The sequence below is a fragment of the Carettochelys insculpta genome, chromosome 29 (assembly GCF_033958435.1).
Source record: "Carettochelys insculpta isolate YL-2023 chromosome 29, ASM3395843v1, whole genome shotgun sequence".
NCBI classification, from domain to species: Eukaryota; Metazoa; Chordata; order Testudines; family Carettochelyidae; genus Carettochelys; species Carettochelys insculpta.
In genome coordinates, this window is record NC_134165.1 from 725,712 (window position 1) to 748,016 (window position 22,305).

Genomic DNA, 22,305 nt, shown 5'->3' on the forward strand with positions numbered 1-22,305 from the left:
GCAAGTAAAGTGAAAACTATCAGGGAATGTGAGCAGCCCTGTGAGAACCAAGTGAAACGGCTGCACAGTCAATCTCTGTAGGATGCAGGAGAGGGCCAGCAATTCCCCATCTCCAGATGCTAGAAACACTTATATTCTCACACTGGACTCCACTTCTGATTCCATGGGGAGGCAGTAGTTGGAGGTGGAAGGACAAAGGAGCTTTGGGCCTGGTGGGCCAGTAAGGGATAAACAGGGATTCCTTCATGTGGATTCTGCGTCTGGGACTCACAAAACAACTCTCAGAAAGCAGTTTGGTTTGCAAATTTCCAGGCTGGCTGGGAGGGGGCCGTCTCCCTGAGATCATCAATGGCCCAGCTCTTGTTAGAAGGGAGGGCACAGCCAGAGAGATCAAATTTCCACCCCAGGGGGCAAGAGAGAAGATTAGAACTTGATGGTGCTAAGAAAGGCCTCAGCCATTTATCCCCAAAATACCAGATTCTCAAGGATGTTGCACAAAGGTTGTGGTCTACCAAAGAGCAACGTAAATGTACAGTTGCAATGGGTTTGTTCTGTTACTCACGCTGACTGCTGTAACCAAGGGGTGCTGCTCCCAAAAGCTGTACAATTGTACCATGTACTGAATGTTTGGAAAGAGCCATGTGACATGATAACATTGATATAGAAGCATGAGTTGTATGTTGAAGGAGTCTGTAACTCTGAAATGTCACCATTGTTCCCTGTAACTAGTCTTGCAACCTCTCACATGAGGAGGAACATTCCAAACCTATTGTGTGGCATTGAAGGGGAAACTGAGGCACACAGCCATTGTGGTGGTCTGGCTAAATGCCAAGGGTGGAAGCATTTGTACCTTCTTTTACTGGACTGTAACTGAATTCCAAACATTGGCCGGAGCAGCTGTATGGACTGGGGGTCAGACAGGGCAGGGCCCAGACCAGAAAAAAACTATTTAATCTGTTGGTGCTGCAGCATCTGTATGGGCTCTGCCTGCCCGACTTGAGAACGTGGCTGATGGACCAGAGACAGAAGCCGGGAGACCGACCAACCTGAGGGAACTAAAGGGACTTGCCCGGCTGCATCACATGAAAAGGGCCAATACCAAGCTCCTGAGTTGGAGCCTCTCCCAGCAGGATTATGACATGGAGGTGGTGCACATCAAGGGGAGCACTGAGGGTGCAGCCGATGCCCAATCACGAGGGGAGGGCCCCAAACTTCCCCAGGTCATTGGCTGAGTGACCCCGCTCAGTTCGGTCTGGAAGGGGGGAGAGATGTGATGGAGTGGGGGATACCTGTGTGTGTGTGTGTGGCTCACAGAGGGTGTGGGGCTCCTGCTGAGGGTAACCCTGACAACCAGGTAACACCTTTGTACTGCAGACAAAGGAGGAGGTGGAGCCTGAGGGGTTTGAATTGGAACTGGGAGTTGGAAGCAGTTAGTCTGGGCTGAGGGAGAGAGAGACAAAGGAGGGGGCAAGGCCCCAGCTCTGGGGGCCCCTCGGGGCCTCCTCTCCTCAACATGGATTGGACTGGCTGTCTCTGCCTGCTGCACTGACGACGCTGTACGATGCTGTGTCCTGTCGGCTAATAAACCTGCTGTTTTCCTGCTGAGTGAGAGTCACTCCTGCCTGCGGACAGGGTGCAGAGCTTGGGGGACCCCAGAACCCCATCACAAGAGGTTCTCCCAGATGCTGGGCCCAGGGCTGCCCAACGCTCCAGGTACTCACAGGCTCAAAGGCGCCAGGGTCCCCCTTCTCGCCCTTCTGGCCAGCTCCCTGCAACAGACGTGTGGGGCAGGTGTCCACAGGCAGCCCCAGCGCTCCCATGCCAGGTGCTGCCCCCCAGCTGTCCATTCCCATTCCATCTGCACCCACACCCCATCCCCAGTGCCCTGCACCCCCCAGCTGTCCCCTCCCACCCCTTCTGCACCCACACCCCATCCCCAGTGCCCTGCACCCCCCAGCTGTCCCCTCCCACCCCTTCTGCACCCACACCCCATCCCCAGTGCCCAGCACCCCTCAGCTGTCCCCTCCTGTCCTCTCTCCACTCACGCCCTGTCCCTGCCTGTGCCCCATCCCGCCCCCCCGTACCCCCATGGCACAATGGGGTTGTGAAATAACACAGAAAACGTTGTGGGCAGTGCTCTGTGATGACACCAAACCCTGTGCCCAGCAAGTCAACGGAGGGGAGGTCTCTATTCCCCAGTTCAGTTGCAGCATTTCCTACTCTCCCACAGCAGCCCCTGCACGTGCCTCAGTTTCCCCGACACCGCGTCAGTGCACCGCCGGAGGTGGGCGTGTCCGTGTGATGACGTCTCACATGTAGGCCAGGCCCTCCGTGGGCTTTGTAACCATGGCAACCAGGTGACACCCCCCCCCCAGTAGGACAGAGGCTGGGGAGGGGCCTGGCTGGTTGAATGGGAACTGGGCACTGGGGTGGGGCAGTCTGGTCTGGCCGGAGAGGGGGGAAGGGGCCAGGGCCCGGCTTGGGGACCCCTCTGGGCCCCTCTCCCCAGGATGGGTGGTACTGGCAGCTTCTGGTCCCTGTGCTGACCAGTCTGTTCTGCGCTGTGTCCCTGTCGCCCCCTAACCCACCTGTTCCCCCTGTGGAGCGAGAGCCGCGTCTGGCTGCGGGAGGGCAGGGCCTGGGGACAAGGGCTGTCCAGATCCGGGGCGTTGTGCCTCTCTGTGCTGCTTGCACACAGGAGTGGGGGCCGTGGAGCCGCACGTGAGAAAGCTTGGCTCATACATCGGTCGGTTCTGCTTGGCGGGAGACAGGCCAGGCCCATGCAGAAGAGTTGCCGGTCACGTGCGCCAGCCGAGGCGCTTTGCTGGGGCTGCTCAGGGCAGCGGGTGAGCTGTGGCTCTGGCCTGCAAAGGGCTGTGCCCCACGCAGATGGCAGATGTTCGTGTGCCAGCCTCCTGGTGGGGAGGTGCTTCCCCACTGTGGGAACAACGGCCTCCCTCCAGGTGGGTCAGGGCGCAGAGGGGCCCTGGTGGTGCCTCCGTCTTTGGCACTCACAGATCTGTTGGCTCCTGAGCTCTCATGGGCACAGACCACATGGGCCGATGCAATTCATCACGACCTGCCTTTTTAGTGGCCTGCATTGGCCCAAGCGGGTCTCTGCCCACGAGAGCTCAGGCGCCAACGGGTCTGTTAGTCTGAGATGCCCCAGGCCTTCCCACTGCCCTTGGGGTTACAGACCACGACAGCGTCCCCCTGGGACCTCTCCAGCTTTGTCTTCAGGAGTGTCTCTGCTCAGTAGGGCCTGGGAGGGTTGCTGACCCGTCCTAGCAGGAGATGGACCCCAGCGGCCATTCCCATGGCAGCCAGCTCCACCTCTGCTCGGCGCCTGTGCCGGGGCTTTGCATGGAGGGCTGTCGCTTCGTTAGCAGTGGTACTCACCCTACTCGCTTCCCTCTCTCCCCTTTCATCAACAGCTCTGTGGGTCAGACCTGGGCTGTGGCTGCTCTTTGGGGCTGGAGGAACCCGTGTGGATGTGGTGCGAGAGGCTGGCAGAACCTCACCCTGTGTGCGCCAGGGAGGGGCTGTGGCACACGGATGCTGGCGTGTCAGAGGGAATTGCGTGTGCGGTGTGACAGGAGTGGCACTGGGTGTGACGGGTGGGCGTGGCGCTGGGTGTGACAGGTGGGAGTGGCGCTGGGTGTGACAGGCAGGCACGGCGTTGGGTGTGATGGGAGCGGCGTGGCGCTGGGTGTGACGGGAGCGGCGTGGCACTGGGTGTGACGGGAGCGGCGTGGCACTGGGTGTGACGGGCGGGAGCAGCACGGTGCTGGGTGTGACAGGAGCGGCGCGGTGCTGGGTGTGACGGGAGCGGCGCTGGGTGTGATGGGCGGGACCGGCGCTGGGTGTGACGGGCGGCCGCGGCGCTGGGTGTGACAGACGGCCGCGGCGCTGGGTGTGACGGGAGCGGCGTGGTGCTGGGTGTGACGGGAGCGGCGTGGTGCTGGGTGTGACGGGCGGGTGCGCGGCACTGGGTGTGACGGGCGGGCATGGCGCTGGGCGTGACGGTCGGGAGCAGTGCTGGGTGTGACAGGAACGGTGCTGGGTGTGACGGGAGCAGCGCTGGGTGTGATGGGAGCGGTGCGGCACTGGGTGTGACGGTCGGGAGCGGCACTGGGTGTGACGGGAGCAGTGCGGTGCTAGGTGCGACGGGCGGGTGCGGCAGCGGGCGTGGTGCCGTGTAGCCGAGGGCCCCACCCTGGGCTGTCAGTTGCCCCATTTTCAGCAGCTTGCCCAGGTTTGACCATCCCAGTGGTGCCCCAGACAACACCCGTCCCTGGCTGCCCCTTCCGACTGCCTGTCCCCCTCTGCCCCTTCTCCCCCATTCCCACCATCCCCTGCAGCCCAGCTCTCGTACCCAGGCAGCCTGGCTCCGAGAGCCCCGGCGCTCAGCAGGGCTGTGGTGCGCTGGGCTGGCATCCTGGCCTGGAGGCCCTCCAGCGTCATGTTCCTCATACTGCTCGGGGGAGTTGTCGGGGTCCTCGGGGTCCCCACCCGCTCCGACACTGTGCTGCTTTCGCAGGTCCTGCAGGCAAGGGGGTAGTTGGGGTCACTGGTGTTGGGGGGGAGCCGTGACCCCCCTCACATCCCTCTGGCCCCCTGCCACAGCCCAGGTACCTCGTAGGCCTTGGGGAGGTTCAGGCTGATGGTCTCAGCACCAGCACGGGAGGTCCCAGGCAGTGGCATGATGTGCTCCTCCCCAGAGGGGGTTGCTTCCAGTGCTGGGGCTGCTGTCCTCAAGGCCTCCTCCGCAGGGGGCAGTGGAGAGAAAATGGAGCAATAAAGGAGACAGTTGAGTGCTCACAACAGCCCCAGGATGGGTCAGGCCTGCCAGGGGGCTGGGGGCAGCAGAGCTGGTCTATGGGGCAGCAGGGAGGGGCGGGGCATAGCGTGGGTCATGGAGCAGCGGTGGGGGTGGCGAGGGAATGGGGGGGGGGCAGGCGAGCCACATATCCAGGCTGGAGGGGTGGGGGCAGTGCCAGCTCCTTCCAGCCGATGTCCTGCACTGAGCCAGGCCCATCGGGGGGACGGCCCCGGGTGGCAGCAGCTGGTGCCTCTGAAGGAAAGGGAAGGGATCCGTCTCTGCCCCCCAGCACTGAGCTCCCAGCCAAGTGTGACTCAGGCTCCGGTTCCGCTCCACCAGCTGCCGTCTTGGCCCTGAGCCCTGGGGGATGATCCTGCCCTGCCCCAGCCCAGCTCCTCTGGGCTCCCAGACCCCAAAATCCCTTCCCCTGCTCCCCAGCCTGCCCAGCTCCCTGCCCCCTAGTTCTCCTCCCTCCCCCATTTCTAGGGGGCCAGGCTGGGCCAGGAAGTGGCTGAGGCCGAGTGGGTCGGGGCTCCCTACCTGGCCAAGCTCCGTGGTGGGCACCGTGTCCGGCCGCTCCGCCAGCTCCTTGTTCCGCTTCTTCTTGCCCTTGCCCCTGCGCCGGCCCTTCCCTCTGCCCTTCCTGCGGGCGGGGGTGGCCGTGGGCTCTACCTGGCTCTGCGGGGAGGCGGAGAGGGGGTGAGAGCCACCCATGCCCACTGCCCGCGTGCCGCCCGGGGGACGTCCAGGGCTGGGCACAACATGGCTGCGGCAGGGGAGTGGGTGGGGCAGACCTCTTGCCTGGGGAGGGGGCAGCTGCCCCAGGGGTGCGTTCCCAGGCCCTGCCCGTGACCCAGCCCAGCCCAGCCCAGCTGGGGGAGACACCCCAGGCTGATGCAGGCTGTGGCCATGCCAAGCCCAGCCAGCACACCCCGGGGAGCACCTGGGGGCCTGGCTGAGCCAGTGGGGCGGGGGGTGAGGCACGTACCTCTGGGGGGTCCAGGCTGGGCAGGCCATGGGGCAGCGCCACCTCACAGCCGGGCATGTGGCGCTCGCAGTAGTGCAGGGCCGCCTGTGGGTCTGGGGAGATCAGCAGCTGCTGCACGTCGCCCTGGGGGCCGAGGCGGGGGGCTGAGCCCTGGGGGTTCTCTGATGTGCCAGGCGTGGCCCTGCTCCCCCAGTGCCCATCAGCATCCCAGGGCCCAGTCCTGCAGCCCCACCTGGCACTGCTGGGCGACCCGCCCACGCCCCAGCCCCAGCCCCAGCCCCTCCTGGGCCCCAGCCAGCCCTGCGGCTGCAGCTGTGTAGCGCTGGCAGGGCCCTGACCCAGGTGTTTCCGAGCGCAGCATGACGGGGCTGGCGCGGGGCCCGGGCGCTGCACAGCCAGGAGCTGCTCACAGCAGCCACAATGCCTGGGCGATGGGCACGGCCCACCGGGGCAGAACTGCCCACGCCTGCTGCCCCTCCCAGCCCCACACAGCAGACACCTCCAGACCCCAGTGGGACCCACACTCCCCCCCGCTCTCTGCGTGGGGAGAGCCGTGCCCCTCACACACACAGCCCTCGGGGCCTCCCACCTGCTGGGCCTCAAAGCCTGGGCCCCTCCTGAGCACCCTGCGGGTCGCCATGGGGGGCTTGGACACGGCCCAGGCAGCCGCAGCGGGGCTGGGCAGTTGAGCGCGCAGGAGGGGTGGGGCCGTGGGAACTGGGAGCAGATGGGGAGACGGGGGGGCGGGCGCCCTGGGAACATTCCTCCTGCCCAGCCGCCCCCACGTTCCCAGGCAGATCAGCTTCTCTGGCCGGGCACTGCCACAGCCAGGACAGGCAGCTGGGACAAGCTGGGGGGGGGGCAAGCCCAGCCAGCCCCCACTGCCCCCCAGGCAGGCAGCCCAGCCTGTGCCAAGCCAGTCCCGGGGGGCAGCACTGGGCCCTGTGGGGAGCCGGGGAGCAGAGCCCAGGAAGCCAGCTGTGAGTCGGCCCAGCCCCCTTGGCCCCCCCACTCCAGCCGCACCCTGAGAGCCCCGAGGGGCCGGACAAGCACAGCCTTGTTCCCAGCCGCCCCCGGCCCCTGACCTTTGCCGCTGGCAGGCGCGGCCGGCAGGAATGTGGGGGGGGCCCAGGGGCAGCTGCAGACTGCACAGCTCCCGTCCAGCCCCAGCCCGGCCCCCCATCGCCCTGCCCACAGAGCTGATCCACCCCCACCCACTGGCAGGCCGGGTGTGGGGCGAGTGGGGGGGGGGGGCGCAGGCTGTGCAGACCCTGTGGTGGGTGTGTGGGTCTGCTCGTGCCCCCACAGCCCAGCCCCCACACGCAGTTCAGCTCCCCCCGCTCACCCCCAAGCCCAGCCCCCCGCCCTGCTCACACCCCCAGCCCAGCCCCAACACGCAGCTCAGCTCCCCCTGCTCACTCCCCAGCCCAGCCCCCCGCCCTGCTCCCACCCCCCAGCCCAGCCCAGCCCTCCCACCCTTCCCCGCTCACACCCCCAAATCAGCCCAGCCCCCCCACACACATACACTGGCCCCCCAGCCAGACCCACCTGGAAGCCCTCCGGGTCCAGCAGCCGGGCCCCCAGCAGGGTGATGCCCGCAGTGCTGACGATGGGCCGGGGTCCCCGCTCCAGGGGCAGCATCACAGGCGCCTCACAATCCACCAGCAGCGACACATTGGTGCCCTCCACGCTCAGCGCCACCCGGTGCCACCTGTGGGGCCCTCAGCATCACAGGGACGGCGGGGCCCAGCCCGGATGCCTGGGTTCTGTCCCCAGCTCTGTGGGGGGAGGGGGACCCTGGGGGGGCGGGGCCCAGCCCGGACGCCTGGGCTCTGTCCCCAGCTCTGGGGGAGGAGGGGGACCCTGGGGGGCAGGGCCCAGCCCAGACACCTGGGTTCTGTCCCCAGCTCTGGGGGAGGAGGGGGCCCTGGGGGGAAGGGCCCAGCCCGGACGCCTGGTTTCTGTCCCCAGCTCTGGGGGAGGAGGGGGCCCTGGGGGGCGGGGCCCAGCCCGGACGCCTGGGTTCTGTTTCCAGCTCTGGGGGAGGAGGGGGCCCTGCGATTAGAGTGGGGAAGGGAAGAGGCTGGGAGCCCGGACGCCTGGGTTCTCACCCAGTTCTGCCCTGACTTGCTCAGGGGGCATTGGATGTCCCCTGTAACCGTCCCCCCAGCTGCACGGAGGGGCACCTGGACCAGCCCTGCCGTCCCACTCACTTGCCGTCAGCCAGGCTGATGCCGTGGAAGAGGGGGTATCTCTCGGGCTCCGGCTGCCCGGCCTGGTCCTCGTAGAGGAAGACGGGTGAGCGGCCGATCTCCACACCCAGCTGCTGCACCCCCCTCTCGTCGTACAGCGCCAGCAGGAAGGCCTGGCTGCCCCGCCGGGCCCGCAGTGTCGCCAGGATGGAGAAATCCACCGGGAAGAGGCCGTCTGGGGGACACCCACCGGGGCTTAGCCCAGCCCGGCCTGGGGACGCTCTGCGAGCCAGAGACGCCCGCCTGGAGCCACCCTGCAGCTGGCATGCCCTGCCTGGGCCTGCCCCACCTAACGGCCTCTGTCCATACCCCACAGCCCCTGCACTCCCAGCCCTGCCCGTACCCAGCACCTCCTGGCTGGGCCTGCCCCACCGAACGGCCTCTGTCCATACCCCACAGCCCCTGCACTCCCAGCCCTGCCCGTACCCAGCACCTCCTGGCTGGGCCTGCCCCACCGAACGGCCTCTGTCCATACCCCACAGCCCCTGCACTCCCAGCCCTGCCTGTACCCAGCACCTCCTGCCTGGGCCTGCCCCACTGAATGGCCTCTGCCTGTCCCCCCACAGCCCCTGCACTCCCAGCCCTGCCCGTACCCAGCACCTCCTGGCTGGGCCTGCCCCACCGAACGGCCTCTGTCCATACCCCACAGCCCCTGCACTCCCAGCCCTGCCCGTACCCAGCACCTCCTGGCTGGGCCTGCCCCACCGAACGGCCTCTGTCCATACCCCACAGCCCCTGCACTCCCAGCCCTGCCCGTACCCAGCACCTCCTGCCTGGGCCTGCCCCACTGAATGGCCTCTGCCTGTCCCCCCACAGCCCCTGCACTCCCAGCCCTGCCCGTACCCAGCACCTCCTGCCTGGGCCTGCCCCACTGAATGGCCTCTGCCTGTCCCCCCACAGCCCCTGCACTCCCAGCCCTGCCCGTACCCAGCACCTCCTGCCTGGGCCTGCCGCACTGAATGGCCTCTGCCTGTCCCCCCACAGCCCCTGCACTCCCAGCCCAGCCCATACCCAGCACCTCCTGCCTGGGCGTGCCCCACTGAATGGCCCACAGCCCTGAGGGCGCCGTACCTGGGAAGAGCTGGCGGGTCGGGGCGCTGACTTGCGAGCCATTGTGCAGGTGGATGGCCAAGTCGCTCCCCAGGGCCCCGCGCCGCTGGGGGCAGATCCCAGCCACAACGGAGACGCCGTCCCTGCTGTCCCACAAGCCCATTGCCTGCAGCACGTCCACGGGCTGAGCTGCAGGGCAAGGGGGAGGTGGGGTCACAGCCCAGGGTGCCCCCCTGGCTCCTGGGTTGTCCCCCCCACCAGCTGGCTTCCATCCACACTCCTGGCAGACCCTGCACGATCCACTCCCAGCATGCCTTGCTCAGTGCCCCCCAAGCCCTGCGCCTCAGTTTCCGCCATCCCAGGGAGCTGTGCTGGCCCTGGGGGGTGCCCGTGCCGGGCAGAGGGGAGCAGGGCAGAGCCAGGCGGCCTAGCAGCCCCGATACCCTGTGCCCTTCTTCTGGCCAAGGCTCCTTCCCTGTGGCCCCCCTGCCCCACCCTGAGCCAGACGGGCACCTCATGGGCATGGCACTGCCCTGCCCCCAACTCCTGGGAGAAACTGAGGGGGCAAGTGACCCTGGGGGTGGCCTCCCCTGTCCGGCGGCAGCAGGGGGCTGTGTGAGAACAGCCCCCCCATTTCCCACAAGGGGCCCCACCCCCAGCAATTGGAAAACGTCCAGCCCCTGGCCCAGCCTCCACACACAGCCCTGGCACCTCAGGGGTTAATCCCAGAGTGGAGGGGTGGGGAGTTTGTATCAGAGACACAGTGAGGCCTCATCTGCCCTGGAGCAGCCCCACCCGCCCCACAGCCTGCCAGGGGCCTGTCTGCACAGGCTAGGGGACTGGGCCAGGTTCTGCCGGCAGGAGGGAGGGACGGCCAGGCTGCGGGAGGGGGAGGGGCTCACAGGTCGGAGCCACACGTAGGGCTGGGGGGGCGAGCGGAGCCCAGCTGAGAACTGGGCCAGGGCAGCTCCGGCTCCCAGGCTCCCTTGACCCCACGCACGGTTCCCATTTCCTGCCGGTCGCTCCCAGGGAGTCACACTCGGCTCCAGGCCCCAGCGGGGCAGGGGGCTCAGATCTCGGGCTCCAGCTGGCGGAAGGGAAGGGGTTGCCCCAGCCAACCCCTCCGGGAGCAACTGAGCCACAGATAAGGGGGCTAAGACCCCCAGGCCAGGGCGGGTCCAGGGCTGGGCTGGTGGGGGCTGTGGGTCAGGATGGAGGGGCACCAGCAGGGCTGGGAGGGGAGCCCAGGGCTGGGGTAGTGGGGGCTGTGGGTCAGGGCTAGGGGAGCCCTGGCCAGGAGGCTGATGGGAACATGCCAGCCCTGGGAGGGAGCCGGGTGGGTCTCACCCCTGGCCCAGCCCAGCCCAGCTTGCCAGCCCCCTGCCCCCCAGCACCCGCAGTCACAGGGGGGAGGGTTTCCCGCAGAGCCCAGCACCAGCTTCACCTGACCCTGGTGGCTCCTGGCCCCACACAGCCCCTGTGGAGCTGGCGCCTGCCCCTCCCTGGTGGTTGTGTGGTTCCCAGGGCCAGCCCAGCTGGGCTCCCAACCTCACCGCAGCCCCAGGGCACTGCTGGTCCCAGCTGCCCGTGCAATGGGGCGGCAGAGCCCTGCTCCAAGAACCCCCAGGCCCGGCAAAGAGCCCTTTCCGCCCCGCCGGGGCCCAGCGACGCCCCGTGTGTATCGCACCCGGCAGTGGAACAGAGCCCCAGGGCTGGCACCTGGCAGCCGGAATAGCCTTGTTCCCGGGGCCGGCCAGCCAACCAGACATCCCCTCCCCATGTGTCAGCCCCACACTCCCTGCGCTGGGGCACCAGTGGGAGGGTTTGCAGCAGAGCAGGGCACTGCCAAGGGGCTGACTCTCACCCTGCCAAATACTGCTGGGGCCCCGGAACAAGGGCCTGGGGCCATGTCCTGCCCCCCACACCTGGGGCCACGTCCTGCCCAGGTGCAGGGGTGGAGCCTCCTTGGTGCTCTGTCCAAGGTCCTGAAGGCAACCTGGGCATGAGCCTCCCCCCCCACCCACGGAGCTGGGGAAAGGACCCAGGAGTTCTGGCACCCAACACACTTCTCCCCTTGTGCCCCTCCCTCTCAGGGCCATGGGGCACTGGGTAAAGGGTCTGCCCCCAGGGCTCTTGGCAGGGCCCCATCTGCTCCCCAGCCCTTCCAGCTCAGGGCTGAGCAGGGAGCCTGGCCCAGCAGAGCCCCCAGTACCCTGGGCGGCAAGACAGGGACCCAACATAGGACTGGGGGGAAGGGCTGGGCCATTTGGCCCCACCTGGGCTCTGTGGGGGGCAGAGGAACTGGGGCTGCTACACTCCTACTGCCCGTAGGTGCTTGACTACGGCAAAGGGCTGGGGCACAGAGAGGGAGGGGGCTGGGGGCTGGAGTACAGACCAGAGAGTGGGGAGCTAGGGCACAGAGAAAGGGGGGAGCAGGACCTACCTCCCGCCCCCCACCACACACTTCCCTTGTTTTCACTCACAGACACTTCTGAGAGTCTCCTGGGCGAAGGCTCAGCCGGAATTGCCCTGGCGGCCAGGGCAGCCAGCCCCGGGGGAGTCTGTCTGTCTGTCTGTCTGAGCGAGAGTGCACCCGCCCGAGGGCTTCCCTCCTGTTTCTCAGCGACGGGGGGGCTGAACATGCAGCCGGGTGGGTGGGAGTCAAGGGCAGCTTGTGTAAGTATGTGCAAGGGGGTACAGCTGTGGGGTGCTGGAATGGGGGTGGGGTGCAGGTATACAGGGGAGAACCCCCTGCCCCACTCAGCCTGCCTCAGCACCCCCCACCTCCCAGCTGCCAGCTCTGCCCCTCGGCGGCCTGTCCTGTGGCCCCAGCTGGAGACATCCCCTTGCTCCCCGCCCTCAAACCACCACCCCCCAGGATGCTGGTGGGTCTGGCCCACTGCCCCCCTTGCATGCCCACCGTTACCTGCCTGGGCCCGGGGCAGGCCACGCAGCAGGGCCAGCAGCAGCAGGAGTGTGGCCCTCCAGGGACGCTGCATGCCGGGGCTCGGCTCCATCCTCAGAGCAGCTCTGCCGAGCTCCCCGGACGCTCTGGGCGCCGATCCCGGGGCTGCTGCCTGGCCGTGTGCAGACTGGTTCCAGCCCTGGGCGAGACTGAGAGGGAGAGCCCTCCCCCAGCCCACCCCCTGCCCGCCCACCGCCCCCCATTCCCCTCCCCTCCCCTCCCCTCCCCTCCCCGCCCAGCTATGTGCGGGGTGGTGCTGAGAGCGCCCCACTGCGGCCAAAGGATTGAACCCAGATGTCCTGCACCCCTTGGCCTGGCTGTGGCCCCAGCTCTGCCCCTGGGGTCAGGCCACAGGCCCTGCCTGCTCTCCCAGGCCAAGAGTCATCATGGGCCCTATGGGCTGAGACCCCGATACCCAGCGCCCCTCCCCCTCAGGCCCACCCCAGCTGGAGCTAGGCCACTGCGCCCCCCCATTGGGGCAGCCATTCCCCACTGACCCCTCAGGGACTTGACACTGCCTGGGGCTCCCCACATGGCCCCTCTAGTGCCCACAAGCTGGGGCTGCTCATGTCTGCTGCCTGCCTCCCCCTCCCCCTTCTTCCCCCCCATGCCACCTCCCCCCAGTGCTGAGCTAACCCCAGCCTCCTGCTACCCCCACCCCTGCCGCAGGTTCTTAGGCCAGTTTCTTTCCCAGTTCAGGAGTCACATGTGTGGCTGCCCCCCAGGATCTGCCGGTGCACCTCACTCCCGACCCGCAGCCCCTGCCAGCCCAGCCCCAGCCCAGCCCCAGCCCCAGAGCTGCGGTCGCACTGCAAGCCCCCGCCCTGGCCTCGGTGGCCTGCCTCACCCCATTGCCTCATAGCATGAGTCACCCACTGGGCTCCGAACCCACTCACCCCTCGGCGCTTCCGGCAAATATTTACAGCTGTCTCTGCAGTAACGGCCCCAGGGCCCAGACGGCTGCACGTTCCCCCTGGCTCTGCACCCCCACCCCAGCCTGCTCTGCCAGGGGGCCACGGGAAAAGCCCCCACCCCCTAGAGCGCAGCCCTTTGGGAGCCAGTTCCCACCTCACCTACCCCGCCCCTGGCACCCAGCAAGGGCCGAATCCGAGGGGGCACCAGAGGAGCGGGGGCTGGGGGTTGGGAGTGAGGGTCCCTGGCGGGGCTGGGGAGACCAGGCTGAGCTGGCAGGGGCTGGGGGAGAGGCCTGTACAGCCCCACATTTACCCTCCTGCTGGGACCTGGTTAGTTCCGCCTGGTCCGTGGGCCACATCTCCTCTTGCGGGGGGTTCCCTGCACACCTGGCCAGACACCCCATGGCTCTGATGGGGCTGGGGAGCCCACCGCACAAAGCAAGGGGCCTCCTGCCCCCACACACTCACCCCCCCAGACAGTCAGGGATGGGACCCAGGGGTCCTGCCCCCCAGCGTGGCTGCAGCGGCCGTGGAGGGGGTCCCCCAGAGTGCTGCCCCCTTCTGGCAGGCCCTCGGGCATGGGTCAGACAGAGGTCGGGCCAGGGGCTGAGCTCAGTGCCGCTGGGCAGCCAGGCCAGAGGAGAGGGCAGTGGGGCACACTGGGTGGGGACACAGCTCGTGCCAGGGTCAGGCTGAGCTGGGGGTGCAGCTCATGGGGGGGGGGGCAGCTGGGCGGGGGAGGGACAGCTTCTCACACTCACACCTGGTTCCATGGCAACAGGCTCAGGAGACATGGCCCCCCCATCTGTGGGTGCTCATGGCCCTGCCCACCCCATGGGCCCTGGCAGAGGGGGGTGCCAGGGGCCAGAAGGACTGGGGGATACTGGGGAGCTGGGGGGATGGAGAGGCACTGGGGGGTACCAGGGGGATAGGGGGATAGGGAGCTGGTGGGTTTGAGGGACACTGGGGGGCACCAGGGGGTCAGAGGGGCACTGGGCGGTACCAGGGAACTGGTGGGTGTGAGGGGCACTGGGGGGCATCGGGGGTCAGAGAGGACAGAGGTGCTGGGCAGAGGTGAGGCACCAGGCCAGACCCCTCCCGTCCCTGCCCCAGCTCAAGGCTCAAGGCCACGGAGCAGCTGATCCCTGGCCCACGTGTGCCCGGCTCTGATCCCTACGCACCCTCGGGGGCCGGGTGGCGCAGCCATGGGCAGCGCAGGGCCCAGGACGGTGCTCATCACTGGCTGCTCCTCGGGCATTGGACTCCGTCTGGCTGTGCAGCTGGCGCAGGATCCCAGCCAGCGCTTCCAGGGTGAGGAAGTTGGGGGGGGAACAGGGTGCAAGGGGCTGCGAGGATTGGGGCCCAGAACGGGATGGGGGATTGGGGGGGAGGCTGCGAGGATCGGGGCCCAGAACGGGATGGGGGAGTGGGTGGGGGGCTGCAAGGATCGGGGCCCAGAACGGGATGGGGGATTGGGGGGGGGCTGCGAGGATCGGGGCCCAGAACGGGATGGGGGAGTGGGTGGGGGGCTGCAAGGATCGGGGCCCAGAACGGGATGGGGGATTGGGGGGGAGGCTGCGAGGATTGGGGCCCAGAACGGGATGGGGGAGTGGGTGGGGGGCTGCGAGGATCGGGGCCCAGAACGGGATGGGGGATTGGGGGGGAGGCTGCGAGGATTGGGGCCCAGAACGGGATGGGGGAGTGGGTGGGGGGCTGCAAGGATCGGGGCCCAGAACGGGATGGGGGAGTGGGTGGGGGGCTGCGAGGCTCGGGGCCCAGAACGGGGTGGGGGATGGGGGATTGGGGGGGCTGCGAGGATCGGGGCCCAGAACGGGGTGGGGGATGGGGGGGGCTGCGAGGATCAGGGCCCAGAACGGGATGGGGGATGGGGGATGGGGGGGGCTGCGAGGATCAGGGCCCAGAACGGGATGGGGGATGGGGGATGGGGGGGGGCTGCGAGGATCAGGGCCCAGAACGGGGTGGGGGATGGGGGATGGGGGGGGGGCTGCGAGGATCAGGGCCCAGAACTGGGTGGGGGGCCCAGGGGTGCAGAATGGGACAGGTGGGGATGTGATGCCTGGCTGGTCTATTCCCTTCCCCAGCTGCCCCACACACCCAGGGGCTCACGGCGGAGGGTCTGGTGGGGTCTCCTGTGGTCCTGGGACCCAGCCTGGCACTGGAGCTCAGTGAGGCCCAGCAGAGGGGGGGGACTGGTTCCTCCAGCCCAGCCCTGCCCCTCCCCCACACTGGCCCCATCCCCCAGGAATTAGTGGCCCAGAGAAGATTGTGGGGCTACTGGGGGGGCACTTGTATAACTCCCTGTGCCCCCCATGCAGGGGGGGCTGCCGGCCCCAGCCAGGCACGTGCCTCCCCCAGCTACCCCCTCCCACCCCGAGGTGGGGCCATGGTCCCAGCAGAGACGCTGAGTGGCAGCAGCTGCCTCTGCCCTGGGTCTGCCCACCCAGAACCCGCACCAGGCAATGGGGTTGGGCACAGTCAAGTGCATGGGGCAGACACCCCAGCCATGCATGGAGCACACGCCGAGCACACGCAGCCACATGAGGAGCACACGCAGCCGCATGCGGAGCACACACCAAGCACACGCAGCTGCACGCGGCGCACATGCAGCCGCATGTGAAGCACAGACCAAGCACATGCAGCCGCATGAGGAGCACACGCAGCCGCATGTGGAGCACACACCAAGCACACGCAGCCACATGCGGAGCACACACCAAGCACACGCAGCTGCACGCGGCGCACATGCAGCCACATGTGGAGCACATGTCAAACACACACAGCCACATGCAGAGCACACAACAAGCACATGCAGCCACATGCAGAGCACACACCAAGCACACGCAGCTGCACACGGCGCACATGCAGCCACATGCGGAGCACATGTCAAACACACGCAGCCACATCCGGAGCACACACCAAGCACACGTGGGGGCTCAGCAATATGGGGATTAGGCACCATGACACCAAAGCCTCTTAGGGAGCCAGAATCCTGGCTTGACCCTTCAACAGCCCTGAGCTGCCCTTCCCCGATGCCCGGCTGGGTTGGGGGCTGAGTTGGGGGCAGGGCGGGGGGGGCCATGCCCAGCTGGGTTGGGGGGGAGCTGTGCCAAGCTGCATTAGGAGGCGGGAGGGGGGCCATGCCCGGCTGGGTTGAGGGGGGCAGGGCAGGGCAGGAGGGGCCGTGCCTGCCTGGCTTGGGGGGGCAGGGAGGGGGGGGCCGTGCCTGGCTGGGTTGGGGAGGGCAGGGCGGGGGGGGGGGCTGTGCCCGGCTGGCTTGGGAGGGGCAGGGCGGGGTGGGGGGGCTGTGCCCAGCTGGCTTGGAGGAGGCAGGGCGGGGTGGGGCTGTTCCTGGCTGGCTTGGGAGGGGCAGGGCGGGGGGGGGCTGTTCCTGGCTGGCTGGGGGGGGCAGGGCGGGGGGGGGCTGTTCCTGGCTGGCTGGGGGGGGCAGGGCGGGGAGGCCATGCTCGGCTGACTTGGGAGGGGCAGGGGGGCAGTTCCTGGCTGGCCTGGGAGGGGCAGGCCCCTGTGTGCCCTTCCCCCTTAGCACCTGCTGTGCCTGCCAGTCATTGCCACCATGCGGGACCTGCAGAAGAAGGCGCCACTGGAGCAGGCAGCAGGCACGGCCTTGGGCAGGACCCTCACCATCCGGCGCTTGGACGTCTGCAGCGACGCCTCCGTGGCCGAGTGCCTGGGCAGTATCCCTGAGAGCCGGGTGGACGTGCTGGGTGAGGCTGGGCACAGCTGGGGCAGGGGTGCTGTGCTGCAGGGAGGGGGAGGTGGCAGGACCAAGCACCATGCCTGGCAGATTTCTTTTTTAAATCTCTTTGCCCCAGACTCCTAAATGGCCTCCTTGAGGACTGAGCTCACCGCTTCGACTATAGCAGGCCAGTGCTCAAACCACAGTCCCGGCCTTCACAGCCTCCTCCGGTGAGGAGTTCCACAGGTTAACTGCGCTGTGCGAACAAGAACTTCCTTTTATTTGCTCCAAAGCGGCTGAACCGATTTCATTTGGTGTCCTCTAGTTCTGAGATTATGGGAACAAGTCAACACCTTTTCCTTGTTCACACCACTCATAATTTTACACAGCTCTGTCATACCACGTCCTCCACTACACAGCACCAAACCCAGCACACACAGCACCTCCGTTGCCTCACTGGCCAGCAAGAAGTGACACCAGCTAATCCCTCAGACACTCCAGCCTCCTGTGTGCCACAGCCCATCCCCGCCATATAAAATCTCACCAAATCTGCACAGGTTCTTCCAGTCCCAAAGGGCCAACCACATCCCCAGGGCAGGTGAGCCTCAGTCCTGCCCATGGAGCAGCTGGGCCCAGCCGCTGGCATCTCCCACCTAAAGGGTTATCAGTAAAAGCAAAGAAAGAAGAGCGCGAGCGAGGATCTTAAATCCATCACATTCCCTACCCAGTCCCAGGGCTCGTGGTGCAGGCTGCAGCAGATGGAACAGGCTGTTAGCTTTACTCTCTGGAGCCCACCCTTTGGCTGGATGGGTCAGCGATCGATCCTTCCTGGCCAAGCTCATAGCGGGATGCAGACGAAAGGAAGGAGCCTCAGGGCCCCTTTACTCCTGGCCCGTGGGGGGAAATCCATTGTTCTCTGTCTGGGAGCCTGTCACACAATCAGGTCACCTGTCCACCTCCTCTGCTGGGCCATCTGCCGCCGCCCCCCCGGCCCTGGCGTGTTCCTTCAGACGCCGATTGCAGCCTGATGAGTTCTTCCTCTGCCACGTTCGGCTTCACCCGGCTGGGGTGGGGGGTGTCTGACGCCTCCAGAGACTAAATTCACTCACCGGCCCAGAGCCAGCACCTAACACGCCCAGCAGAAAATAACCCGCACGTGAGCATGAAGCGCAGCAAACCTCCAGTGCTCTGCTGGCACCTCGGGGGCCCCCTTGGCGCAGGGCTTGGTGCAGAACCCAGACGGGGTAACCAGCTCTCCTGCCTGTGCTAAAATCCAGTAACGTCACAGGCAGGCAGACTTGTGCTAGGCTGGGGCAGGGCAGGGGGGCGGGGGGCTGAGCAGCTCTCTGGGCCCTGTGCAGGGGCGGGGCTCTCACGTCTCACCCCCCGCAGTGAACAATGCAGGCGTGGGGCAGATCGGGCCCATTGAGGGCATCAGCATTGCAGAGATGAAAAGCGTCTTTGACACCAACTTCTTCGGGGCCGTGCGCATGGTGCAGGCCGTCCTGCCCGGCATGAAGCGGCGCCAGCGCGGCCACATCGTGGTCATGAGTAGCGTGATGGGGCTGCAGGGTGAGGGGTCCGTCGGGCCGGGGCACGGGGGGCAGGTGTGTGGGAGGGGGGCTGTCGGGAAGCAGAAGGGTAGAAGTGCGGGTGGCAGGATGCTGTGGGGGACACTGGTGAGCTGAGGGTATGGGGCAATGGAGGTCCTGGGGGTACAGGGCCACAGGGGGCTGGGGGTACAGGGCACTGGGGAGCCTGGGAGCACTGGGGAGGGTCTGGGGGGCCTGGGAGGAGCCCGGGGGCAGTGGGGGGCCTGGGAGGAGCCTGGGGGCACAGGGGGCTGGGGGCAGTGGGGAGGGCCTGGGGGGCCTGGGAGGAGCCTGGGGACAGTGGGGAGCCTGGGAGCACAGGGGGCTGGGGGCAGTGGGGGTCCTGGGGGCAGTGGAGGACCATGGGGGGGCTGGGGGCAGTGGGGGCCTTGGGGGGCTGGGGGCAGTGGGGGTCCTGGGGGCAGTGGAGGACCATGGGGGGGCTGGGGGCAGTGGGGGTCCTGGGGGCAGTGGAGGACCATGGGGGGGCTGGGGGCAGTGGGGGTCCTGGGGGTCCTGGGGGCAGTGGAGGACCATGGGGGGCCTGGGGGCAGTGGAGTCGAAGGGCGGGGGGGAATGCGCTCCCAGTGGCTCCCCGGACTGACGCCCTCTCCACAGGCGTTGTGTTTAATGATGTCTACGCGGCCTCCAAGTTCGCCATGGAGGGTTTCTGTGAGAGCCTGGCCGTGCAGCTCCTCCAGTTCCACATCTTGTGAGCACCCGGGGAGCAAGGGGGGCGGGGGTCAGTGGGGAGAGGGGAGCCCGGGAGGTGTCCAGCACCCAAGCTCTGGCTCTGTCCCTGCCCACTCTGAAGCCGTAGGGCTCCGGGGCAGTGCGTGGGGCTGGGGGAGCTCAGGGAGACGGGGGCAGCGCATGGGGCCGGGAAGGCCCGGGCAGCATCTCTCTGCCGTGCGCGGCCAGGCGAAGCAGCCTGGCTGTTCTGCTCCCCAAGCGCGCGTCCCCCCGACGGAGGGGAGCGCCCCCCGCCCTGACACCGGCTCGGCTCCCACAGCGTGTCCCTGGTGGAGCCGGGCCCCGTGGACACAGACTTCGAGCTGAAGTTGATGGCGGACGTCTCCAGCGCCGAGTTCCCAGGCACTGACCCGGCCACGCTGCGCTACTTCCGCGAGGTCTACCTGCCCGCCTCCCGCCACATCTTCAGCACCATGGGCCAGAGCCCCGACGCTGTGGCCAAGGTGCGGGGGGGACAGCAGAGATCTGCCCCCCTGGTTTGCGGCGCCCTCCCCACAGCAGGCCCCACAGAGCTGGGAACCGCCTGCCACAGGTTCCCCAGCTTCCTGGCCAACCCCACACCCTCTGCCAGCAAGGGGCTCAGCTGCAGCCAGCCCCCCGCCCGGGATTCAGCCGCAGCCAGACTCCCCCTCCCCCCTGGGATTCAGCCGCAGGCAGTCCCCCCTCCCCCCCAGGATTCAGCCGCAGCCAGACCCCCCCCCCGCCCCCCACGATTCAGCCGCAGCCAGACACCCCCTCCCCCCTGGGATTCAGCCGCAGGCAGTCCCCCCTCCCCCCCGGGATTCAGCCACAACCAGACCCGCCCCCAGGATTCAGCTACAGCCAGACCTCCCCCACCCCAGGATTCAGCTGCAGCCAGATACCGCCCCCCCGGGATTCAGCTGCAGCCAGACCCCCCCCTCTCCCCGCAGGATTCAGCTGCAGCCAGACCCCCCCTCCCCCCCAGGATTCAGCCGCAGGCAGCCGCCCCCCTGCCCCTGGGATTCAGCCACAGCCAGGCCCAGACTCTCCCTGCAGGGCTTGATCCGGTGCTGCTCAGGCAGCCCCTCCCGGCCAGCCAGACGGGTGGGTGCTGGGGCAGAAGGACGGGGTGCAGGCAGGGCGGGGAAGGGTGTCTGGGGCCCGTGGGGAGCAGGGGTTTGGAGGGGGCAGCCCCACGTGGGTGGCTTGGGGTGGGAGGAGCAGCCCGGAGATGGGCCTGAGGCAGGGATGTGGGGTGGCAGCGGATGGGAGATTCGGCCACGTGCTCAGCACCGGGCTCAGCGCCACTGGGGACAGGTGGGCGGACGGAGAGGGAGCTGGGGGGACGGCCAGACGGATGCTGACCCCCTGCCTCCTGCAGGCCGTGGTGCAGGTGATCGGGGCACCTCGCCCCCCCTTCCGGACACTCACCAACCCGCTGTACACGCCGCTGACAGCGCTGAAGTTCGCCGAACCCTCAGGGGACCTGTCCGTGCGCACCTTCCACGGGCTGCTCTTCGACCACGGGCTGCTCCTCCGCGGCAGCCTGCGGGTCTTGCAATGCCTCACCTGCCGGTGCTGCCGCCGCCGGCGGTCCCCGCCCGAGCCCCCCAGCCGGGTCGCCCCCGCCTGAGCCCCTCGGGTCACCCGGGCCTGAGCCCCCGCACCCCCCACCGCTGGGTCGCCCCCGCCTGAGCCCCTCGGGTCACCCGGGCCTGAGCCCCCGCACCCCCCCGCCGCCGGGTCGCCCCCGCCTGAGCCCCTCGGGTCACCCGGGCCCGAGCCCCCGCACCCCCACCACCGGGTCGCCCCCGCCTGAGCCCCTCGGGTCACCCAGGCCCGAGCCCCTGCAGCCCCCCGCACCCCCGCCACCAGGTCGCCCCCGACTGAGCCCCTCGGGTCACCCGGGCCTGAGCCCCCGCACCCCCCCGCCGCCGGGTCGCCCCCGCCTGAGCCCCTCGGGTCACCCGGGCCTGAGCCCCCGCACCCCCCACCGCTGGGTCGCCCCCGCCTGAGCCCCTCGGGTCACCCGGGCCTGAGCCCCCGCACCCCCCCGCCGCCGGGTCGCCCCCACCTGAGCCCCTCAGGTCACCCGGGCCTGAGCCCCCGCACCCCCCACCGCTGGGTCGCCCCCGCCTGAGCCCCTCGGGTCACCCGGGCCTGAGCCCCTGCAGCCCCCCGCACCCCCGCCGCCAGGTCGCCCCCTCCTCAGCCCCTCGGGTCACCCAGGCCCGAGCCCCCGCACCCCCCCGCCGCTGGGTCGCCCCTGCCTGAGCCCCTCGGGTCACCCGGGCCTGAGCCCCCGCACCCCCCACCGCTGGGTCGCCCCCGCCTGAGCCCCTCGGGTCACCCGGGCCTGAGCCCCCGCACCCCCCCGCCGCCGGGTCGCCCCCGCCTGAGCCCCTCGGGTCACCCGGGCCTGAGCCCCCGCACCCCCCCGCCGCCGGGTCGCCCCCACCTGAGCCCCTCAGGTCACCCGGGCCCGAGCCCCTGCAGCCCCCCGCACCCCCGCCGCCAGGTCGCCCCCTCCTCAGCCCCTTGGGTCACCCAGGCCCGAGCCCCCACCCGAGCCCCCCAGCCAGGTCGCCCCTGCCTGAGCCCCTCGGGTCACCCGGGCCCGAGCCCCTGCAGCCCCCCGCACCCCCGCCACCAGGTCGCCCCCGCCTGAGCCCCTCGGGTCACCCGGGCCTGAGCCCCCGCACCCCCCCCGCCGCCGGGTCGCCCCCGCCTGAGCCCCTCAGGTCACCCGGGCCCGAGCCCCTGCAGCCCCCCGCACCCCCGCCGCCAGGTCGCCCCCTCCTCAGCCCCTTGGGTCACCCAGGCCCGAGCCCCCACCCGAGCCCCCCAGCCAGGTCGCCCCCGCCTGAGCCCCTCGGGTCACCCAGGCCCGAGCCCCCACCCGAGCCCCCCAGCCAGGTCGCCCCCGCCTGAGCCCCTTGGGTCACCCGGGCCCGAGCCCCTGCAGCCCCCCGCACCCCCGCCACCAGGTCGCCCCCGACTGAGCCCCTCGGGTCACCCGGGCCTGAGCCCCCGCACCCCCCACCGCTGGGTCGCCCCCGCCTGAGCCCCTCAGGTCACCCGGGCCCGAGCCCCTGCAGCCCCCCGCACCCCCGCCGCCAGGTCGCCCCCTCCTCAGCCCCTTGGGTCACCCAGGCCCGAGCCCCCACCCGAGCCCCCCAGCCAGGTCGCCCCCGCCTGAGCCCCTTGGGTCACCCGGGCCCAAGCCCCTGCAGCCCCCCGCACCCCCGCCACCGGGTCGCCCCCGCCTGAGCCCCTCGGGTCACCCAGGCCCG

The 22,305-nt window shown here is 68.7% G+C and overlaps 2 protein-coding genes across 4 annotated transcripts in view; one reads left to right on the plus strand and one right to left on the minus strand.

Annotated features, from left to right (window-relative positions):
* The window catches only part of COL5A3 (collagen type V alpha 3 chain), a 57,335-nt gene extending 45,127 nt beyond the window's left edge, over positions 1 to 12,208 (minus strand). The window contains exons 1-9 of one of the 3 annotated variants that reach the window (XM_074979912.1): positions 12,039 to 12,208; positions 9,134 to 9,301; positions 8,024 to 8,237; positions 7,359 to 7,521; positions 5,811 to 5,933; positions 5,363 to 5,500; positions 4,636 to 4,761; positions 4,376 to 4,543; positions 1,722 to 1,769 (exon numbers count right to left, since the gene is read on the minus strand). In XM_074979912.1, coding sequence (XP_074836013.1) covers positions 1,722 to 1,769; positions 4,376 to 4,543; positions 4,636 to 4,761; positions 5,363 to 5,500; positions 5,811 to 5,933; positions 7,359 to 7,521; positions 8,024 to 8,237; positions 9,134 to 9,301; positions 12,039 to 12,129 — 1,239 coding nt within the window. In that variant the 5' untranslated portion in view covers positions 12,130 to 12,208. Of the gene's footprint in view, positions 1 to 1,721; positions 1,770 to 4,375; positions 4,544 to 4,635; positions 4,777 to 5,362; positions 5,501 to 5,810; positions 5,934 to 7,358; positions 7,522 to 8,023; positions 8,238 to 9,133; positions 9,302 to 12,038 lie in introns of all 3 variants that reach the window. The other 2 variants (XM_074979910.1, XM_074979909.1) reach the window with 2 other exon arrangements.
* Positions 12,209 to 14,120: 1,912 nt separating this feature from the next.
* RDH8 (retinol dehydrogenase 8) lies at positions 14,121 to 20,645 on the plus strand. The gene is made up of 6 exons (XM_074980380.1): positions 14,121 to 14,302; positions 16,573 to 16,734; positions 18,099 to 18,278; positions 18,917 to 19,010; positions 19,311 to 19,494; positions 20,394 to 20,645. The coding sequence occupies exons 1-6, from the start codon at positions 14,197 to 14,199 to the stop codon at positions 20,643 to 20,645; spliced, it is 978 nt and encodes a 325-aa protein (XP_074836481.1). The 5' UTR covers positions 14,121 to 14,196.
* Positions 20,646 to 22,305: the final 1,660 nt, after the last annotated feature.